Source organism: Malaclemys terrapin, chromosome 4 (assembly GCF_027887155.1).
Source record: "Malaclemys terrapin pileata isolate rMalTer1 chromosome 4, rMalTer1.hap1, whole genome shotgun sequence".
Taxonomy (NCBI): Eukaryota; Metazoa; Chordata; order Testudines; family Emydidae; genus Malaclemys; species Malaclemys terrapin.
The window spans coordinates 72,863,943-72,880,227 of NC_071508.1; the positions used below are offsets into that span (position 1 = coordinate 72,863,943).

Consider the following 16,285-nt stretch of genomic DNA (forward strand, 5'->3'; position numbering starts at 1 on the left):
AAGTCTTTCAAAAGAAAACTCAGACTTTCAAAGTCTTCATCCCTGTTCCAAGCTGGGTACAGCTGCTCTCCGAGGGTCTGTCAGCCCTTCAGAGTTCCAACACTTTTCTGGGCCATTTCTAAGCTAGGTACAGCCTTCCTCCCTGCTCTGTCTTCCTGCTGGCCCAGCACCTCTTGCCTGGAGTTTGGCCTTCTCCACTGGTACCTTCCCCCCACTGATTCAGGCCCTGCAGGAACCTTCTTACTCCTTGCAGTGTCAACACCTGCAGCCATTGCTTCTTTGCAAGGCTTAGGTGCCTTCCCTTAAACCCTACTGCGCAACTTTAAGAGTCGAGTCACCCTGTGTCAGTGCAGTTTTAGAGGCTGCTTTAGTAAATTCAGTCCAGTATCAAAAATAATTTCTTGAACATTACACTCAGAATATAATTTGATAAATATATCTATTACTGTGGTGTAAGGCTACATGGGATGTAATCAATATATTGCCTTGAATATGTTACATAAGTAATAGTATTTTGCACTTCAATGTCATCTTTCATCCAAGGATGTCAAAGAGCCTTGGAAACAGGATGAGAACCAAGGAAGTACTGGGAATCATATGGATTAAAGTGGAAAAACCTATTGAGACTGATTTACCAGGAAAGTAGAAGCTCAGGGTCACACACAAACATGCACTCAAAATTATACACCTAATTTGTGCATGCAGTTACTGTAAATGCATTCAAAACTCCTAATTAGTCATTTGCATGCACAAATACCCAATGTGTTCATCTAAGTACAATAACCATATGTGTAAACTAGGCCTTCTCACTTTTCTGTGTGTGATGTTGGGCTTCTGACGTTTAGAAAAGCAGACCCACTTGGTCATGCAGTCCATATCCTGACTCTTAGAAACAGTTTGCAAAATTCAGTCTCTAGGCAGCAGCAATTATTTACAGATGCCATTTCAGTTATATTGATGTCTTAAGTACTTGATTGAACTGCCAAATTCAGTCCTTAGATGTCTAAATTGCCCTACTCACCTCTGCTGTTACTTTATTGCATATACAACATATAGTTCCAGGTGAAACCTACACTTGCAGTTCAGCCATGATAGTGAAAGGGAAAAAAAAGGGGGAATGATCCCATAGATATCAGCTCTCTCAAATGAAGCAAAAGAAAGGCTGCTCCCTTTTGGCCAAACCAGAAGTAGCTGCACTGAGCTTGTCTCAGCTGGAAGCAGAGGTGCTGGAACAATTTGTATAGTGACAGTGCTGAGAGCCATTGAACCAACTATAAAGCCTGTGTCTGATGAAAACCACTTCAACCCAGGGGGTGCTGAAGCATCCCCAGCACGCCTAGTTTCAGCACCTTTGGCTGGAAGCCACTTTTAGTCTTTGCGTAGTTTGGAATTTCTGAACATTATAGATGACAATTTCCTAACTCAAAATGTGTTTCAGCCAACACTGGGGAATACCATATGAGACCTTGTCATAACATACAAAGAGGAACTGACCACAGAACTAATAGTTATGATAGGTAAGATACAAGTGATCATGTCTTGATTACATTTATAATGTGCAAGCAGAATAAAGTCCAGACTAGTAATATATGTACTTGATGCTTTAATGTCACAAAGCTGAAAACAATTATGAGCCAAATCAGCTGGGAGGAAGAATTTAAACAGAAAAACGTGAATGATAATTGGGAATCATTTAAGAACACCTTACTACATACCCAAAAAGTCACAATCCCACAACTGAGGAAGAAGGTTGTGCTCATTAAAAAACTGACCTGTTGTAAAAAAAATTAAACAAAAATATAATAAATGGAAGAAAGGGGAAGTTGATAGTAATGAATATAAATTGGAAGTTAGGAATTGTAGAAAACTGATAAGGGAAACCAGGGGACACAAGGATAACTCTATGGCCAGCAGAGTTAAGGACAATAAGAAGGAGTTTTTAAAAATATATTAGGGACAAAAATAATCCTGACAATGGTATTGGTTCATTGCTAGATGGAAATGGTAGAATTATCTGTAATAATGCAGAAAAGGCAGATGTGACCAATATTATTTCTGTTCTAGGTTTAGGGAAAAAACAGATAATACAGTCTCATCATATGATGATAACATTCTTTTCATTCCACTAGTATCTCTGATGGATGTTAAACAGAAGTTACTAAAGTTAGACATTTTACATCAGCTAGTCCAGATAACTTGCCTCCAAGAGTTTTAAAAGAGCTAGCTAAGGAGCTTGCTTAACCATTAATTTTGATTTTCAATGAGTCTTGGAGCACTGGGGAAGTTCCAGAAGACTGAAAGAAACCTAATATTGTGCCAATATTTTAAAAGGTAAACAGGACGACCCAGGTAATTATAGGCTTGTCACCCTGACATTGGTTCTGGGCAAGGTAATGGAGCAACTGATGCAGGACTCAACTAATAATGAACTAAAGGAGAATAATGTAAGTAATGCAAATCAACATGAGTTTATGGAAAATAAAACCTGTCAAACTAACTTGATATCTCTTTTACAAGTTTGGTTGATAACGGTAATAATGTTGACGTAATATACTTAGAATTCTGTAAGGTGTTTAACTTGGTGCCACATAACATTTTGATTAAAAAACTAGAGTGATATAAAATTAACATGGCACACATTAAATGGATTAAAAACTGGCTAGTTGATAGGTCTCAAAATGTAATTGTACATTAGGAATCATCATTGAGCTGGTCTGTTTCCAGTGGGGTCTCGTAGGGATTGATTTGTGGCCCTACACTATTGAACATCTTTAACAATAATCTGAAAGAAAACAAAATAATTCCTGATAAAGTTTGCAGATGACAGAAAAATTGCAGAAGTGGTAAATAATGAAGAGGACAGGTCACTCAGAGTGGTCTGAATTGCTTGGTAAAATGGGCACAAGCAAACCATGTGCATTTTAATATGGCTAACCAGGAACAAATAATGTAGAATATGGGACTCCTGGGAAACAGAGACTCTGAAAAAGATTTGGAGGTGGTGCATAATCAGCTGAATGTGAGCTCTCAGTGGAACACTGTGGCCAAAAGAGCTAATGCAATCCTGGAATTCATAAATCGGGGAATCTCGAGTAGGAACAGAGAGATTATTTTACCACTGCATTTGGCATTGACGTGACCGCTGCTGGAATACTGTATCCAGTTCCAGTGTTCACAATTCAAGAAGGATGTTGATAAATTGGAGAGGGTTCAGAGAAGAGCCACAAGAATGATTAAAGGATTAGAAAACATGCCTTATAGGGATAGACTCAAGGAACTCAATCTATTTAGTTTAACAAAGAGACGATTAAGGGGTGACTTAATTACAGTCTATAAGTACCTGCATGGGAAACAAACATTTAAATAAAGGGCTCTTTCTTGTAGCAGAGAAAAATATAACACAATCCAATGGCTGGAAGTTGCAGCTAGACAAAAAATAACGCATATATTTTTGACAGCGAGGTTAATTAGTTATTGAAACAATTTACCAAGGGTCTTTGTGGGTGCTCCATCACTGACCATTTTTAAATCAAGACTGGATGCTTTTCTAAAAGCTATGCTCTAGGAAATACGTTGGGGGAAATTCTATGGCCTGTGCTCTACAGGAGATAAGACTAGATGATCACTATGGTCCCTATGAATAGCTTACAAGTAGAGTCATAGTTTAATAGTTTCTGTCTAATTTGGCTTAGTTTTGTTTTATTTGTCTTTTGCAGAGGGCATATGGTTAAACAAACAGAAAGCGGTGTGCCTCCTTCCCCTTAGGGTTTCATACCCTCTGATACTTGCTGTTTGCACATAAATTGCATAGTTTACCCCTGACTTATCTCAACTTTGCAACTCTCCCAGCCCTACAAAAGGATTTCAGAACCACTACATAGATTAGAATAATTTGAAATTTGCTCCATTTTTTCCTGTGCTACTCTCCCCCACATCGTACTGTTTTTCAGCATTATCAACTACACCAAAATGTGAACACCCTTGAAAGATTCAGGTCCAAAATGATGAGGACAGTTCACCGTCTAGCTCTGCAGATTCATTGGAACAAAATGTGAAAATGGGGATCAGAGTCATTCAGATTCAGAGCACAGCTATGGTATAATGAAGGAATTTGCATACGGTATGCTCTACAAGGCTCAATGGTTCTTTGTAAATGTGTTTTTCTGAAATGCTGGATCTTCTCCATGGTCAGGCAATGAGTGGCTAAAACTAAATTACAAACATCAGCCTGAGTGGTCATGTGGTCAAGAAAGAAAAGGAGAATTTAGCAAACTAATTCGTTTAGCACCAAGCGCTGAAGTTGGGACTCAGTGAAAACACTTACTGAAGTCAATAGGACTTTTGACCAAGTAGGTCCTTAGGCTTTGGCCCTTGATCCTCCTACTGTGGGTAGGGTCGCCAAGAGCGGATTCAGGACACGGTGAAAATTTTTTTTCGTGCCCCCCAGCAAGGGCGGACTGGCTAAACAGGGCTGACGAGGAGGGTGGGGGGAAGGGAAGCCAGGCCCCGGGCCCCCTTCCGGACCGCCGGGCCCCGGTAATTTGTACTGGCTTCCCCGCCCTCTCGTCGGCCCTGACTGTCGGTGAAACCAATATTTTGAATCCAAACACCAGAAACTTTGGGAGAGTTTGGATTAGGTTAGAATCCAGACCCATACCTCTCCAGCCTATCTCCAATGTTCTCTCCCAGGTATAATTATATTCCACAGATAATGTTAGAAAGGTGATGCAATTGTTTTGTTTGAAGCAACTCTGTACAGGAGCTACTGTGAAAGCATAGCTTTAAGAAGGAATATATATTGGTTTGGTTAATTTGTATAGCAAAATGCTTGCCAATCTGCATACGTTTTAATCTGCACACAAAGTCTGGTGCTCCTGCCTCAACTCTCATAAAATATTTGGTGCTGTAATGAGGTCTGATATTACTCCGACTTCACTCATACAATGTTTAATGACTATGAAATATTTTCATAAATAATTAAAAATAAGATGACAAAGAATGATGCAGATGTGTTAATCAATATGCTCTCAGAGATATGTGAATATATGGATGAATGAATGCATAGCATGTGCTACATAAACCAATCAGTGCTTAAAAGAAACTCTAGATTTTCAGTGTTACATAAGATGAAATATTGCCTGGGTGGCAAATTATGTTAGAGTCAATTTAATTAAAAGAAAACCTTTCATGACACTTTCTCCCCCAGGGTAGCAGATAACTTGGCACTGGTGTGTCTTGAGAATCAGAGGACAAAACCTGTCCTAACTTAATCCGTGCATAAACCCATTGACTTCAGTGAAACTGCACGGGGAATAAATCTAGACAAAATTTACTCCTTTTTTTGTCAGAGCTGTGATATCAGAAGTGTACTATCTGAATCCTGCAGATGTTGTAGATGTAAAGTTCCCTTTGTGCAAGATAAAGTCTGACATGTGGATGGTTATGGAACTGCAGATTCATAGGAAACAGAAATGGATACCAATCATCCAGGGTCCATTCCAGCAGCCCCTTATTCATGCAAGTAAGGGCCTTAGACCACCTCCGATCAGGGTAGGATTGTTGTCTACATTACATTTCCTAAGGCTTTGGTATTTAATACAAAATACCAGCAATATTGTACATTATACATATATATGTTCTTATTGCTCCTTTAAAATTGCTAATTTTCTAATAAGGATTGTTTAATAAAGATAACGGGTGAGGGGTGAATATCCACCCAAGTGGTCCTCAGAAAATTATTCATAACCAGAAAATATTCAGGTGTGATTACTTCAGAGAGACCTCTTCCTACCTTCTGAAATGGCTACTACTATGAACTTGTCTTTAACAAAATAATGAGCCCTATCATGCTCCCAATAAAATAAATTGGAGTTTTGCCATTGACTTCAATAGGAGTTGGGCCAGAATTAGTGATGTTATCTCGGGCAATATATCCACAGTTGAGATACTGTGAAGTGTACTGGACTTTCAATGTTTAGTTTCATGCTTCAATTATTTATAATGCAAAACTGCCGTGCACTTTAATCAAATTCACCTACCTATGTGACTTTCAAAATTATAGTTCTAAAAAATAATGGGGCTCTGAAATCAGAAGACAATTTAGAATCACAAATCAGATCATATTTAATATATATTTAACTAAATTGATATAAATCAGCTGCCTTTATAAATGCTTAACATGCTACTTAAAATTCTTCCAAAAGATTACAGAATATATGTTTATGAAACAAACTTTTATGCTTTGCATCTTCCAGACTGAGGTATATAATGTACCATATTAAGAACGCATATCAGTGGGGAATTTCCTTACATTCACAATGTGTTCAAAGGAAAAGCATGTTTTTATACGTTATTACAAAGGGAACATTGCACAACAAATTTATAGCAGACATGAAAGAGGCTGTTTTGTGTAGCTGCTACAGGCTAGATTCAGGTTTTTTAAAAAAAGTCTGCGTGACTCCTTAATAAAATGGTATTTTAGAGTGGTGTTTTTAAGTAACTCTCTGTCCATGGATAATGGCACCTTTCTCTCACCATTTCTATTATGTGTCCACCTAGTTTTCAAGAGCTTCTAACCTGGTCTTCTGAGTTTGCTGTGGTCTGAATCTGATAGTCTGCAACAGCCAGATAACAGTGGCTTAAAAACATTACCAACATAGGTTAGATAAGAACTTGTGCCACAGTGGCAAAAGGATCCATATACCATTACCTCATAGGGCTTTATGAATGAAGGATTTTCTGTGCATGTATCTCTGGTAGTCTGTTAAATTCATGGTTGCAATTATCAGTTATTCTGAAGTCCAAAATAAAATAGAAAACTAGGTGTTTTTTAAAAACTACAGCAGTCAGAGTTTACCTTGTGAAATTTCGTTTAAATAAAAAGAAACCGCTTTGTATTTCACTTCACAAAGCTTGGAGCTCTTCCAGCATTGCTCTGTCAGAAGCCGTGCATTTTCATTCTACTCCATTCCTGATAAGAGATTATTCATTTATGGATGGGTGGCTGTAAAAACTTGCCTCATGCATATGAAAATGGTAATGTTTACCACAAGGAGATTTCATTGCAGCTGAAAAGGGGTTGTGGCAACATGTTCCTTAGCTGGGCTGTGTCTTCTACAAATGGACTTGGCATTGCTCACTTCACCCTCAATGGAATTTTTTGCCACTTGCCTTGCCACTAGCTAAGCAAGCTGTTCGATTTACTTACAGATCATGATTTTGGAAGGAACTGGCAGAATGAGTATCAATTCCAGCAGCAACCTACTTCACCAGCAGCCTTCCTGGACAGATGGATATCCCACATGTAATGGTAGGAGGAATTCAACAATGGTGTACTATCTATATTTTGGAAAGTGTGTGTGTGTGGGGGGGGTATTATGCCTTTAAATATACATAGGTATGATTTTTGACCTCTACACTATCCAAACTCCTTTATATTCTATTGGAATTTCACCAGGAGGACGGTGTGCCTAGAAATGATGATAATTTGTGGTTTATTACTGGTTCTTTTTCTAAAAGTGAATTGAGTGCTAATGAAAAGTGCTGGATTGACAGCCCCAAAGTTCCCTTTTCACAGAAAAAGTACAACACGGGCAGCAGCAATGCAAGCTTCACACACTCACTGCTCAGACATTATTCTTTGATCTTGACCTGCAGGGACCACTTGAGAAGGGAGTTCAGTTTTCTTGCTCTTGCACAGTATTTGCCTTCTCAGCTCAGACTACTAGAAAGACAGACTGACACTGAGGGTTATTGCCAGTGATGGGGATTTTTATGAACCCGTTCAACTCATAATGGACAGAGATGTCCAGTTCCATTTCACATAGGCCACTAAACAGCCATCAGATGGTGAGGGCTTTGGGTCAGTATCAACCCAAGTTCTAGCCTGAGCAGTGACTTAGAGCTATAGGTCCTGCTCCATTATTTTCTGAATTCTGAATGGTGGTAGAACTGGGCACCTATATATTATATGAGATACACCTTTTAAGATCTTTCCCCCCTACGCAATACAATGTCACAGTAGCAGCAGTAAACCTTAAAATCAAGCCAGGCAAGCATCTTATATCACACACTAATCACAATCTTCAGAGGGTGCCCAGAGGCTTCTAAATCCCATTGTTACTTTCTGGAGCCCTCTACATAGAATTAATTCCCCACAATCCTGCAACTGCAGGCTGCAAATGGTTCTGCACCCACTGAAATCTGCTCCTAAGATACCCCTCATTCCCCGGTATTGGTAGCTAGGGAAACTTGGGGATTGTATTACTTACACTTCTCACAACCACTCTGGATATTCTTGTTTTTGGCTAGAATATGCAATACTGGGTCAGTGCCCAGGATGGAAGGCTCATACAGTAAAGCTGGTTCTTGACAATTTTTTGACTTGCAGAACAGGAGCTTGAAAATTCCCCCTTCGTCCCCACCACTCAGCCAAATATAGAGCTGGAATTTTAAAACATAGATGACATTTCAAATTTAAAAAATTTGAATTTAAAGTTTTAGAAAAAAAATTACTCATTTTTTCTCCCTTATCTCTGATGATCTCCAGAGTCCAACAATGAGATATGGGGGCTGAAATATACTGTCCTTAGTATCGCTTATTGGAGCATCATTCCACCAGTATGGCTGGGGTGCACCTTTATTAAGGTGGGTGCAGGGGGATTCTCTGTGGGACTTTCTGGCAAATTTAATAATTCTAATTAACACATAAGCCTTACCTGATTAATAAGCCATCTTTATATAGTGCTGCTTTGCTTTGCCTACACGGAGCTTTTTCATCGAGGCAGCTAAGCGGTCTTGCTCTGGTCCCTTTTTGTCTATATATTTGTTTTTGTAGTGTTTTCACCAACAGTTCAATTTTCAGAAAGATATGTAAAAACATCAGAGGCCCGCACCATCATTTTGTGGGCCTTAAAATTAGGATTCCCATTCTCTGATATTATCAGAAATATCTGGTTTTAATGTGAAATTCTGATGAAGTAAAAAAAGAGCATTTTGCCCACCTTCAGACAGAATTAGAGTTTTATTATTTTTAATCTGAAACTGGCAAAATTTCACCCCTGCTTTTGGAGATTTTTTTTAACCAAATAGAATTTATTCACAGAAAGAATAGAAAGGTATAGTATGTGCTTCTTATATTTTAGCTTTAGATTTTATGCTTTTTGGAGCAAGGATCTTGACCTCCTCTATGTATGCAAAGTATCTAGCACACTCTTGGTGTTAAATAAATATAAATAATATAAATAGTAATATTTAGTTAAGCAATGAGAATACTGTATCAATGTTGTACATAGTGCCACATTGTCAAAGACAGAAACAAACAAATTCATAGAATTCAAGGTCATAAGGGATTACTATGATCACCGAGTCTCCCCTCGGGTATGACACAGGCCATAGAATTTCATGCATTAATTGCTGCATTAAGCCCATATCTTGTAGATGAGCTAGAGCAATTTGGCCTTTCCTTATGCCCCCACCCTCCTCTGCTAAAATCTTGTTCATATCCTAATGAACTTGATTGCTGACACTCACACCTACTTGTCATCCCTGCTTCTCAGATTTTTGCCAATCCAGTATTCAAATTATTGCTGCAAAAGTCATATTCCTCTCCTATTGCTCCGATTGATCCCTCTCCTTGGATCTCTCTTTTTGGTTTCCTGCTCCTTGCTGCATCAAATTCAGGTTCCCTATCCTCATCTCTAAAGCCCTGAAAATTCTCATCCCTAGCTGCATCTGTTTTCATTTCCCACTACTTCCCCTGTGCCCTTTCCAATAATAGTTTGTCTCCTTTCCCCAAATTTCACCTCATGCCTTTTTTCATACTATAGACTATGTCTGGAACTATCTCATTGTCCTCGTTTTCCAAGCACCTTTTCTGTCCTGCTTCAAATTCTTCCTTCAACCCCACCTCTTCAAGCAGTCTTACTTTTGTTCTTTTCCTCACGAACAATCCCAACACATCATCTCCTCTCTTGCCTTGTGTGTGCTTGTCCTGGCTTATCTAGATTGTAAACTCTTTAGGGCAGAGAATATATCCCTTTATCAGGGCCATACTCCGATACGCTTATTCACTGATGTCTACACTATGAAATTAGGTCGAATTTATAGAAGCCGGTTTTATAGAAATCGGTTTTATACAGTTGATTGCGTGTGTCCCCACATAAAATGCTCTAAGTGCATTAAGTCGGTGGACCGCATCCACAGTATCGACGCTAGCGTCGACTTCCAGAGCATTGCACTGTGGGTAGCTATCCCACAATTCCCGCAGTCACCGCCGCCAATTGGAATTCTGGGTTGAGATCCCAATGCCTGATGATGCAAAAACAGTGTCGTGGGGGGTTCTGGGTACATGTCGTCAGGCCCCTCCCCCTCCATCAGAGCAACAGCAGACAATCGATTTGTGCCTTTGTACCTGGGTTACCTGTGCAGACAACATACCACGGCAAGCATGGAGCCAGCTCAGCTCAGCTCACTGTCACCATATGTCATGGTGCCGGCAGATGTGGTACTGCATTGCTACACAGCAGCAGCTAATTGCCTTTTGGCAGTAGACAGTGCAGTATGACTGGTAGCCTTCATCGGTTATCTGGGTGCTGGCAGATGTGGGACTGCATTGCTACACAGCAGCAGCTCCTTGCCTTTTGGCAGTGGATGGTGTATTACGACTGGTATCTGTCATTGTCATATTCCTCAGTGAGTTCAATCAGAGGCACCTGGGCAGACATGTTTTGTCTCCTGGAGACTCAGTCCTGCCGGCAGTCCTATTGAACGGTCTTGACGATGATGGCTAGCAGTTGTAATACAGCATTTTCTGCCAAGCATCCAGAAGATGCCGATGGCTATCAATGATGCTGCACCATCTGCTGCCAGCTTAAGATGTAAAAAATAGATGGACCAGATTTGTTCTATATTCATTTGCTTCCCCCTCCCTCCGTGAAATCAACGGCCTGCTAAACCCAGGGTTTTGAGTTTAATCTTTGGGGGGGCATTCTGTGTGACAGTTGTTTGTGTTTCTCCCTGATGCACAGCCACCTTTGTTGATTTTAATTCCCTGTAAGCCATGTCGTCACTCGCCCCTCCCTCCCTCCATCCATCAGACAATAGTTTCGCACCTTTTTTCAGCCCAAACACCATAGCACTGGGATCATGGAGCCCGCTCAGATCACTGTGGCAATTATGAGCACTATGAACACCACGCGCATTGACCTGGAGTATATGCAGAGCCAGAACATGCCAAAGCGAAACCAGGCGAGGAGGCGATTGCAGCGCGGCGATGAGAGTGATGAGGAAATTGACATGGACATAGACCTCTCTCAAAGTACAGGCCCCAGCAATGTGCAAATCATGGTGTTACCGGGGCAGGTTCATGGCGTGGAACGCTGATTCTGGGCCTGGGAAACAAGCACAGACTGGTGGGACCGCATCGTGTTGCAGGTGTGGGACAATTCCCAGTGGCTGTGAAACTTTCGCATGCGTAAGGGCACTTTCATGGAACTTTGTGACTTGCTTTCCCTTGCCCTGAAGCGCCAGAATACCAGGATGAGATCAGCCCTCACAGTTGAGAAGCGAGTGGCGATAGCCCTGTGGAAGCTTGCAACGCCAGACAGCTACCGGTCAGTCGGGAATCAATTTGGAGTGGGCAAATCTACTGTGAGGGCTGCTGTGATCCAAGTAGCCAACGCAATCAAAGACCTGCTGATATCAAGGGTAGTAACTCTGGGAAACATGCAGGTCATAGTGGATGGCTTTTCTGCAATGGCATTCCCAAACTGTGGAGAGGCGATAGACAGAACCCATATCCCTATCTTGTCACCGGAGCACCAAGCCATCGAGTACATAAACCACAAGGGGTACTTTTCAATGCTGCTGCAAGCCCTGGTGGATCACAAGGGATGTTTCACTAACATCAACGTGGGATGGCCGGGAAAGGTACATGATGCTCTCGTCTTCAGGAACTCTGGTCTGTTTCAAAAGCTGGAGGAAGGGACTTTCTTCCCGGACCAGAAAATAACCGTTGGGGATGTTGAAATGCCTATCGTTATCCTTGGGGACCCAGCCTACCTCTTAATGCCATGGCTCATGAAGCCGTACACAGGCAGCCTGGACAGTAGTCAGGACCTGTTCAACTATAGGCTGAGTAAGTGCCGAATGGTGGTGGAATGTGCATTTGGACGTTTAAAAGTGTGCTGGCGCAGTTTACTGACTCGGATAGACCTCAGCGAAGCCAATATTCCAATTGTTATTGCTGCTTGCTGTGTGCTCCACAATATCTGTGAGAGTAAGGGGGAGACATTTATGGTGGGGTGGGAGGTTGAGGCAAATTGCCTGGCCGCTGATTACGCCCAGCCAGACACCAGAGCGGTTAGAAGAGTACAGCAGGGCGTGGTGCGCATCAGAGAAGCTTTGAAAACCAGTTTTGTGACTGGCCAGGCTACGGTGTGAAACTTCTGTTTGTTTCTCCTTGATGAACCCTCCCCCTACCCCCCCGGTTCACTCTACTTCCCTGTAAGCTAACCACCCTCCCCTCCCCTCTTCGAGCACCACTTGCAGAGGCAATGTAGTCATTGTTACTTCACATTCATGCATTCTTTATTAATTCATCACACAACTAGGGGGATAACTGCCAAGGTAGCCCGGGAGGGTGAGGGAGGAGGGAAGCCCCGGGTGGGGTGGGGGAGTAGGGAAGGACAAGAACACATTGCAGTTTAAAACTTTAAAACTTTAACTCTCATTGAAGGCCAGCCTTCTGATGCTTGGGCAATCATCTGGGGTGGAGTGGCTGGGTGGCCGGAGGCCCCCGCACCGCGTTCTTGGGCGTCTGGATGAGGAGGCTATGGAACTTGGGGAGGAAGGCTGTTGGTTACACAGGGGCTGTAGTGGCGGTCTCTGCTCCTGCTGCCTTTCCTGCAGCTCAACCATACGCTGGAGCATATCAGTTTGATGCTCCAGCAGCCGGAGCATCGACTCTTGCCTTCTGTCAGCAAGCTAACGCCACCTATCCTCTTCAGCCCGCGATTCAGCCGGCCACCTCTCCTCTCGTTCATATTGTGCTTTTTTGCACTCTGACATTGACTGCCTCCACGCATTCTGCTGTGCTCTGTCTGTGTGGGAGGACATCTTGAGCTCCGAGAACATATCATCCCAAGTTCGCCGTTTTCTCCTTCTAATCTTCACTAACCTCTGTGAAGGAGAAACATTTGCAGCTGGTGGAGGAGAAGGGAGAGGTGGTTAAAAAAGACACATTTTAAAGAACAATGGGTACACTCTTTCACGTTAAATTTTGCTGTTCACATTACACAGCACATGTGCTTTCATTACAAGGTCGCATTTTTCCTCTTATATTGAGGGCCTGCCGGTTTGGTGTGAGAGATCACTCACGCAGTGCCAGGCAACAGATTTCGGCTTGCAGGCAGCCATGGTAAGTCACAGTCTTTTGGCTTTTTTAACCTTCTTAACATGTGGGAATGGTTTCAAACGGTAGTGCCCTCATTTCCCATACCAAGCACCCGTTGGGTTGGCCATTTAAAATGGGTTTGCAATGTAAAAGGAGGGGCTGCGGTTTCTGGGTTAACATGCAGCACAAACCCAACTACCCCCACACACACACACCCAATTCTCTGTGGTGATCACTTCACCCCTCCCCTCTACTGCGTGGCTAACAACGGGGAACATTTCTGTTCAGCTGAGCAGGAACGGGCACCTCTGAATGTCCCCTTAATAAAATGACCCCATTTCAACCAGGTGACCATGAATGATATCACACTCCTGAGGATAACAAAGGAAGATAAGGAATGGATGTTGTCTGCATGCCAGCAAACACTGGGACCATACGCTGCCATGCTTTGTTATGCAATGATTCCAGACTACGTGCTACTGGCCTGGCGCGGTAAAGTGCCCTACCATGGCGGACGGGATAAGGCAGCCCTCCCCAGAAACCTTTTGCAAAGGCTTTGGGAGTACATGAAGGAGAGCTTTCTGGAGATATCCCTGGAGGATTTCCGCTCCATCCCCATACACGTTAACAGACTTTTCCAGTAGCTGTACTGGCCGCGATTGCCAGGGCAAATTAATCATTAAACACGCTTGTTTTTAAACCATGTATAATATTTACAAAGGTACACTCACCAGAGGTTCCTTGTGTGCCCTCAGGGTCTGGGAGCACGCCTTGGGTGAGTTCGGGGGTTACTGGTTCCAGGTGCAGGATGATAAACATATCCTGGCTGTTGGGGAAACCGGTTTCTCTGCTTCCTTGCTGTGAGCTATCTTTATTGTCTTCATCATCATCTTCCTCGTACCCCGAACCCGCTTCCCTGTTGCGTGATTCTCCATTGATGGAGTCAAAGCACACGGTTGGGGTAGTGGTGGCTGCACCTCCTAGCATGGCATGCAGCTCCGCGTAGAAACAGCATGTTTGCGGCTCTGCCCTGGACCTTCCGTTTGCCTCTCTGGCTTTGTGGTAGGCTTGCCTTAGCTCCTTAATTTTCATGTGGCACTGCTGTGCGTCCCTGTTATGGCCTCTGTCCTTCATGGCCTTTGAGACTTAATTTGATTTAATGCTGCTAAATTCGACCTAAACTCGTAGTGTAGACCAGGCCTGAGTAGTCCCTGACTCTGTGAGTAGTCTCATTTACAGAAGAGGTTACTGGTCAATGTGAATAAGGTCTGGTGTGTGTGTTTGTGTATAAAGTGCTGTGCAAATTTACAACATTGTATACACATTATTAATATTAATATATGTTATTACATATTAATATAGTTAATATTTTCACTACTACATTGTGCACACTAACTTCTGCACACACAAATCTCAGGATTGGCCTTATGATTTACACCTTCCCAAGCTGCCAGATGTATAAATCGGGCTATGAGTTGCCTCTCATTGAATTACTTTCCATTCCAGACCTTCTGCCGGAGATTAGACAGCCCATGAGTAGTCAAGTCAGTGCAGGATTGTTTCTCTCCTCCCCACACCACACGCAGTATCCCCAGCAATCGCTTGTGGTGCTTGTGCTCGCCTTGGTAAATTAGAACATAGAATCATAGAATCACAGGACTAGAAGGGACCTGGAGAGGTCATCTAGTCCGGTCCCCTGCACTCAAGGCAGGACTAAGTATTAGACCATCCCTGACAGGTATTTGTCTAACCTGCTCTTAAAAATCCCCAATAATGGAGATTCCACAACCTCCCTAGAAAATTTATTTCAGTGCTTCACCACTCTGATAGTTAGGAAGTTTTTCCTAATGTCCAACCTTAACCCGCCTTGCTGCAATTTAAGCCCATTGTTTCTTGTCCTATCCTCAGAGGTTAAGGAGAACATTTTTTCTCCCTCCTCCTTGTAACAACCTTTTATGTACTTGAAAACTGCTATCATGTCCCCTCTCAGTCTTCTCTTCTCCAGACTAAACAAACCCAATTTTTTCAATCTTCCCTCATAGGTCATGTTTTCTAGACCTTAAATCATTTTTGTTGCTCTTCTCTGGACTTTCCCCAATTTGTCCACATCTTTCCTGAAACGTGGCACACAGAACTGGACACAATACTCCAGTTAAGGCCTAATCAACGTGGAGTAGAGTGGGAGAATTACTTCTTGTGTCTTGCTTACAATACTCCTGCTAATACATCCCAGAATGAAGTTTGCTTTTTTTGCAACAGTGTTACACTGTTGACTCATATTTAGCTTGCGATCCACTATGACCCCCAGATCCCTTTCCACAGTACTCCTTCCTAGGCAGTCATTTCCCATTTTGTATGTGTGCAACTGATTGTTCCTTCCTAAGTGGAATACTTTGCATTTGTCCTTATTGAATTTCATCCTATTTACTTTAGCCTATTTCTCCAGTTTTTCCAGATCATTTTGAATTTTAATCATATCCTCCAAAGCACTTGCAACCCCTCCCGGCTTGGTATCGTCTGTGAATATCGACATCTCACTACCCCATTGTCAGGGTATCGACATCTCATTACCCCAGTGGCAGGCACAAATCCTTTTTGTGTACTTAGAGTCTAGCATTTTTAATACAAATTATTGTCATGAAAGAACATAACAGAGGCTGTGCTGGAGGATTTGGCCAACCAAAAAAGAAGTTAGATGTTCAGTAAAAACTCTGACAAACAAATTAGGGAGCCTTGTGTATTAAGAGATCTCTTTGATGTATCTCCAAACACAAGGCACGAGTTGTTTCTCTGCCTTTACTAGGATGCCAGCTCTGCTACACAGCTGATGTTTGTTGGTGGTTATATATGATAGATTTTACTATGTAATAATATACCTTTAAATATACATTT

General features: G+C 42.2%; 1 protein-coding gene across 3 annotated transcripts in view; it reads left to right on the plus strand.

Moving 5' to 3' along the window:
- EHF (ETS homologous factor) overlaps nucleotides 1-16,285 on the plus strand; it is a 41,283-nt gene that overhangs the window by 12,247 nt on the left and 12,751 nt on the right. For all 3 annotated transcript variants that reach the window (XM_054028722.1, XM_054028721.1, XM_054028723.1), the window contains one exon: nucleotides 7,210-7,309. In XM_054028722.1, the coding sequence (XP_053884697.1) occupies nucleotides 7,213-7,309 (97 nt within the window). In that variant the 5' untranslated portion in view covers nucleotides 7,210-7,212. The remainder of the gene's footprint in view (nucleotides 1-7,209; nucleotides 7,310-16,285) is intronic.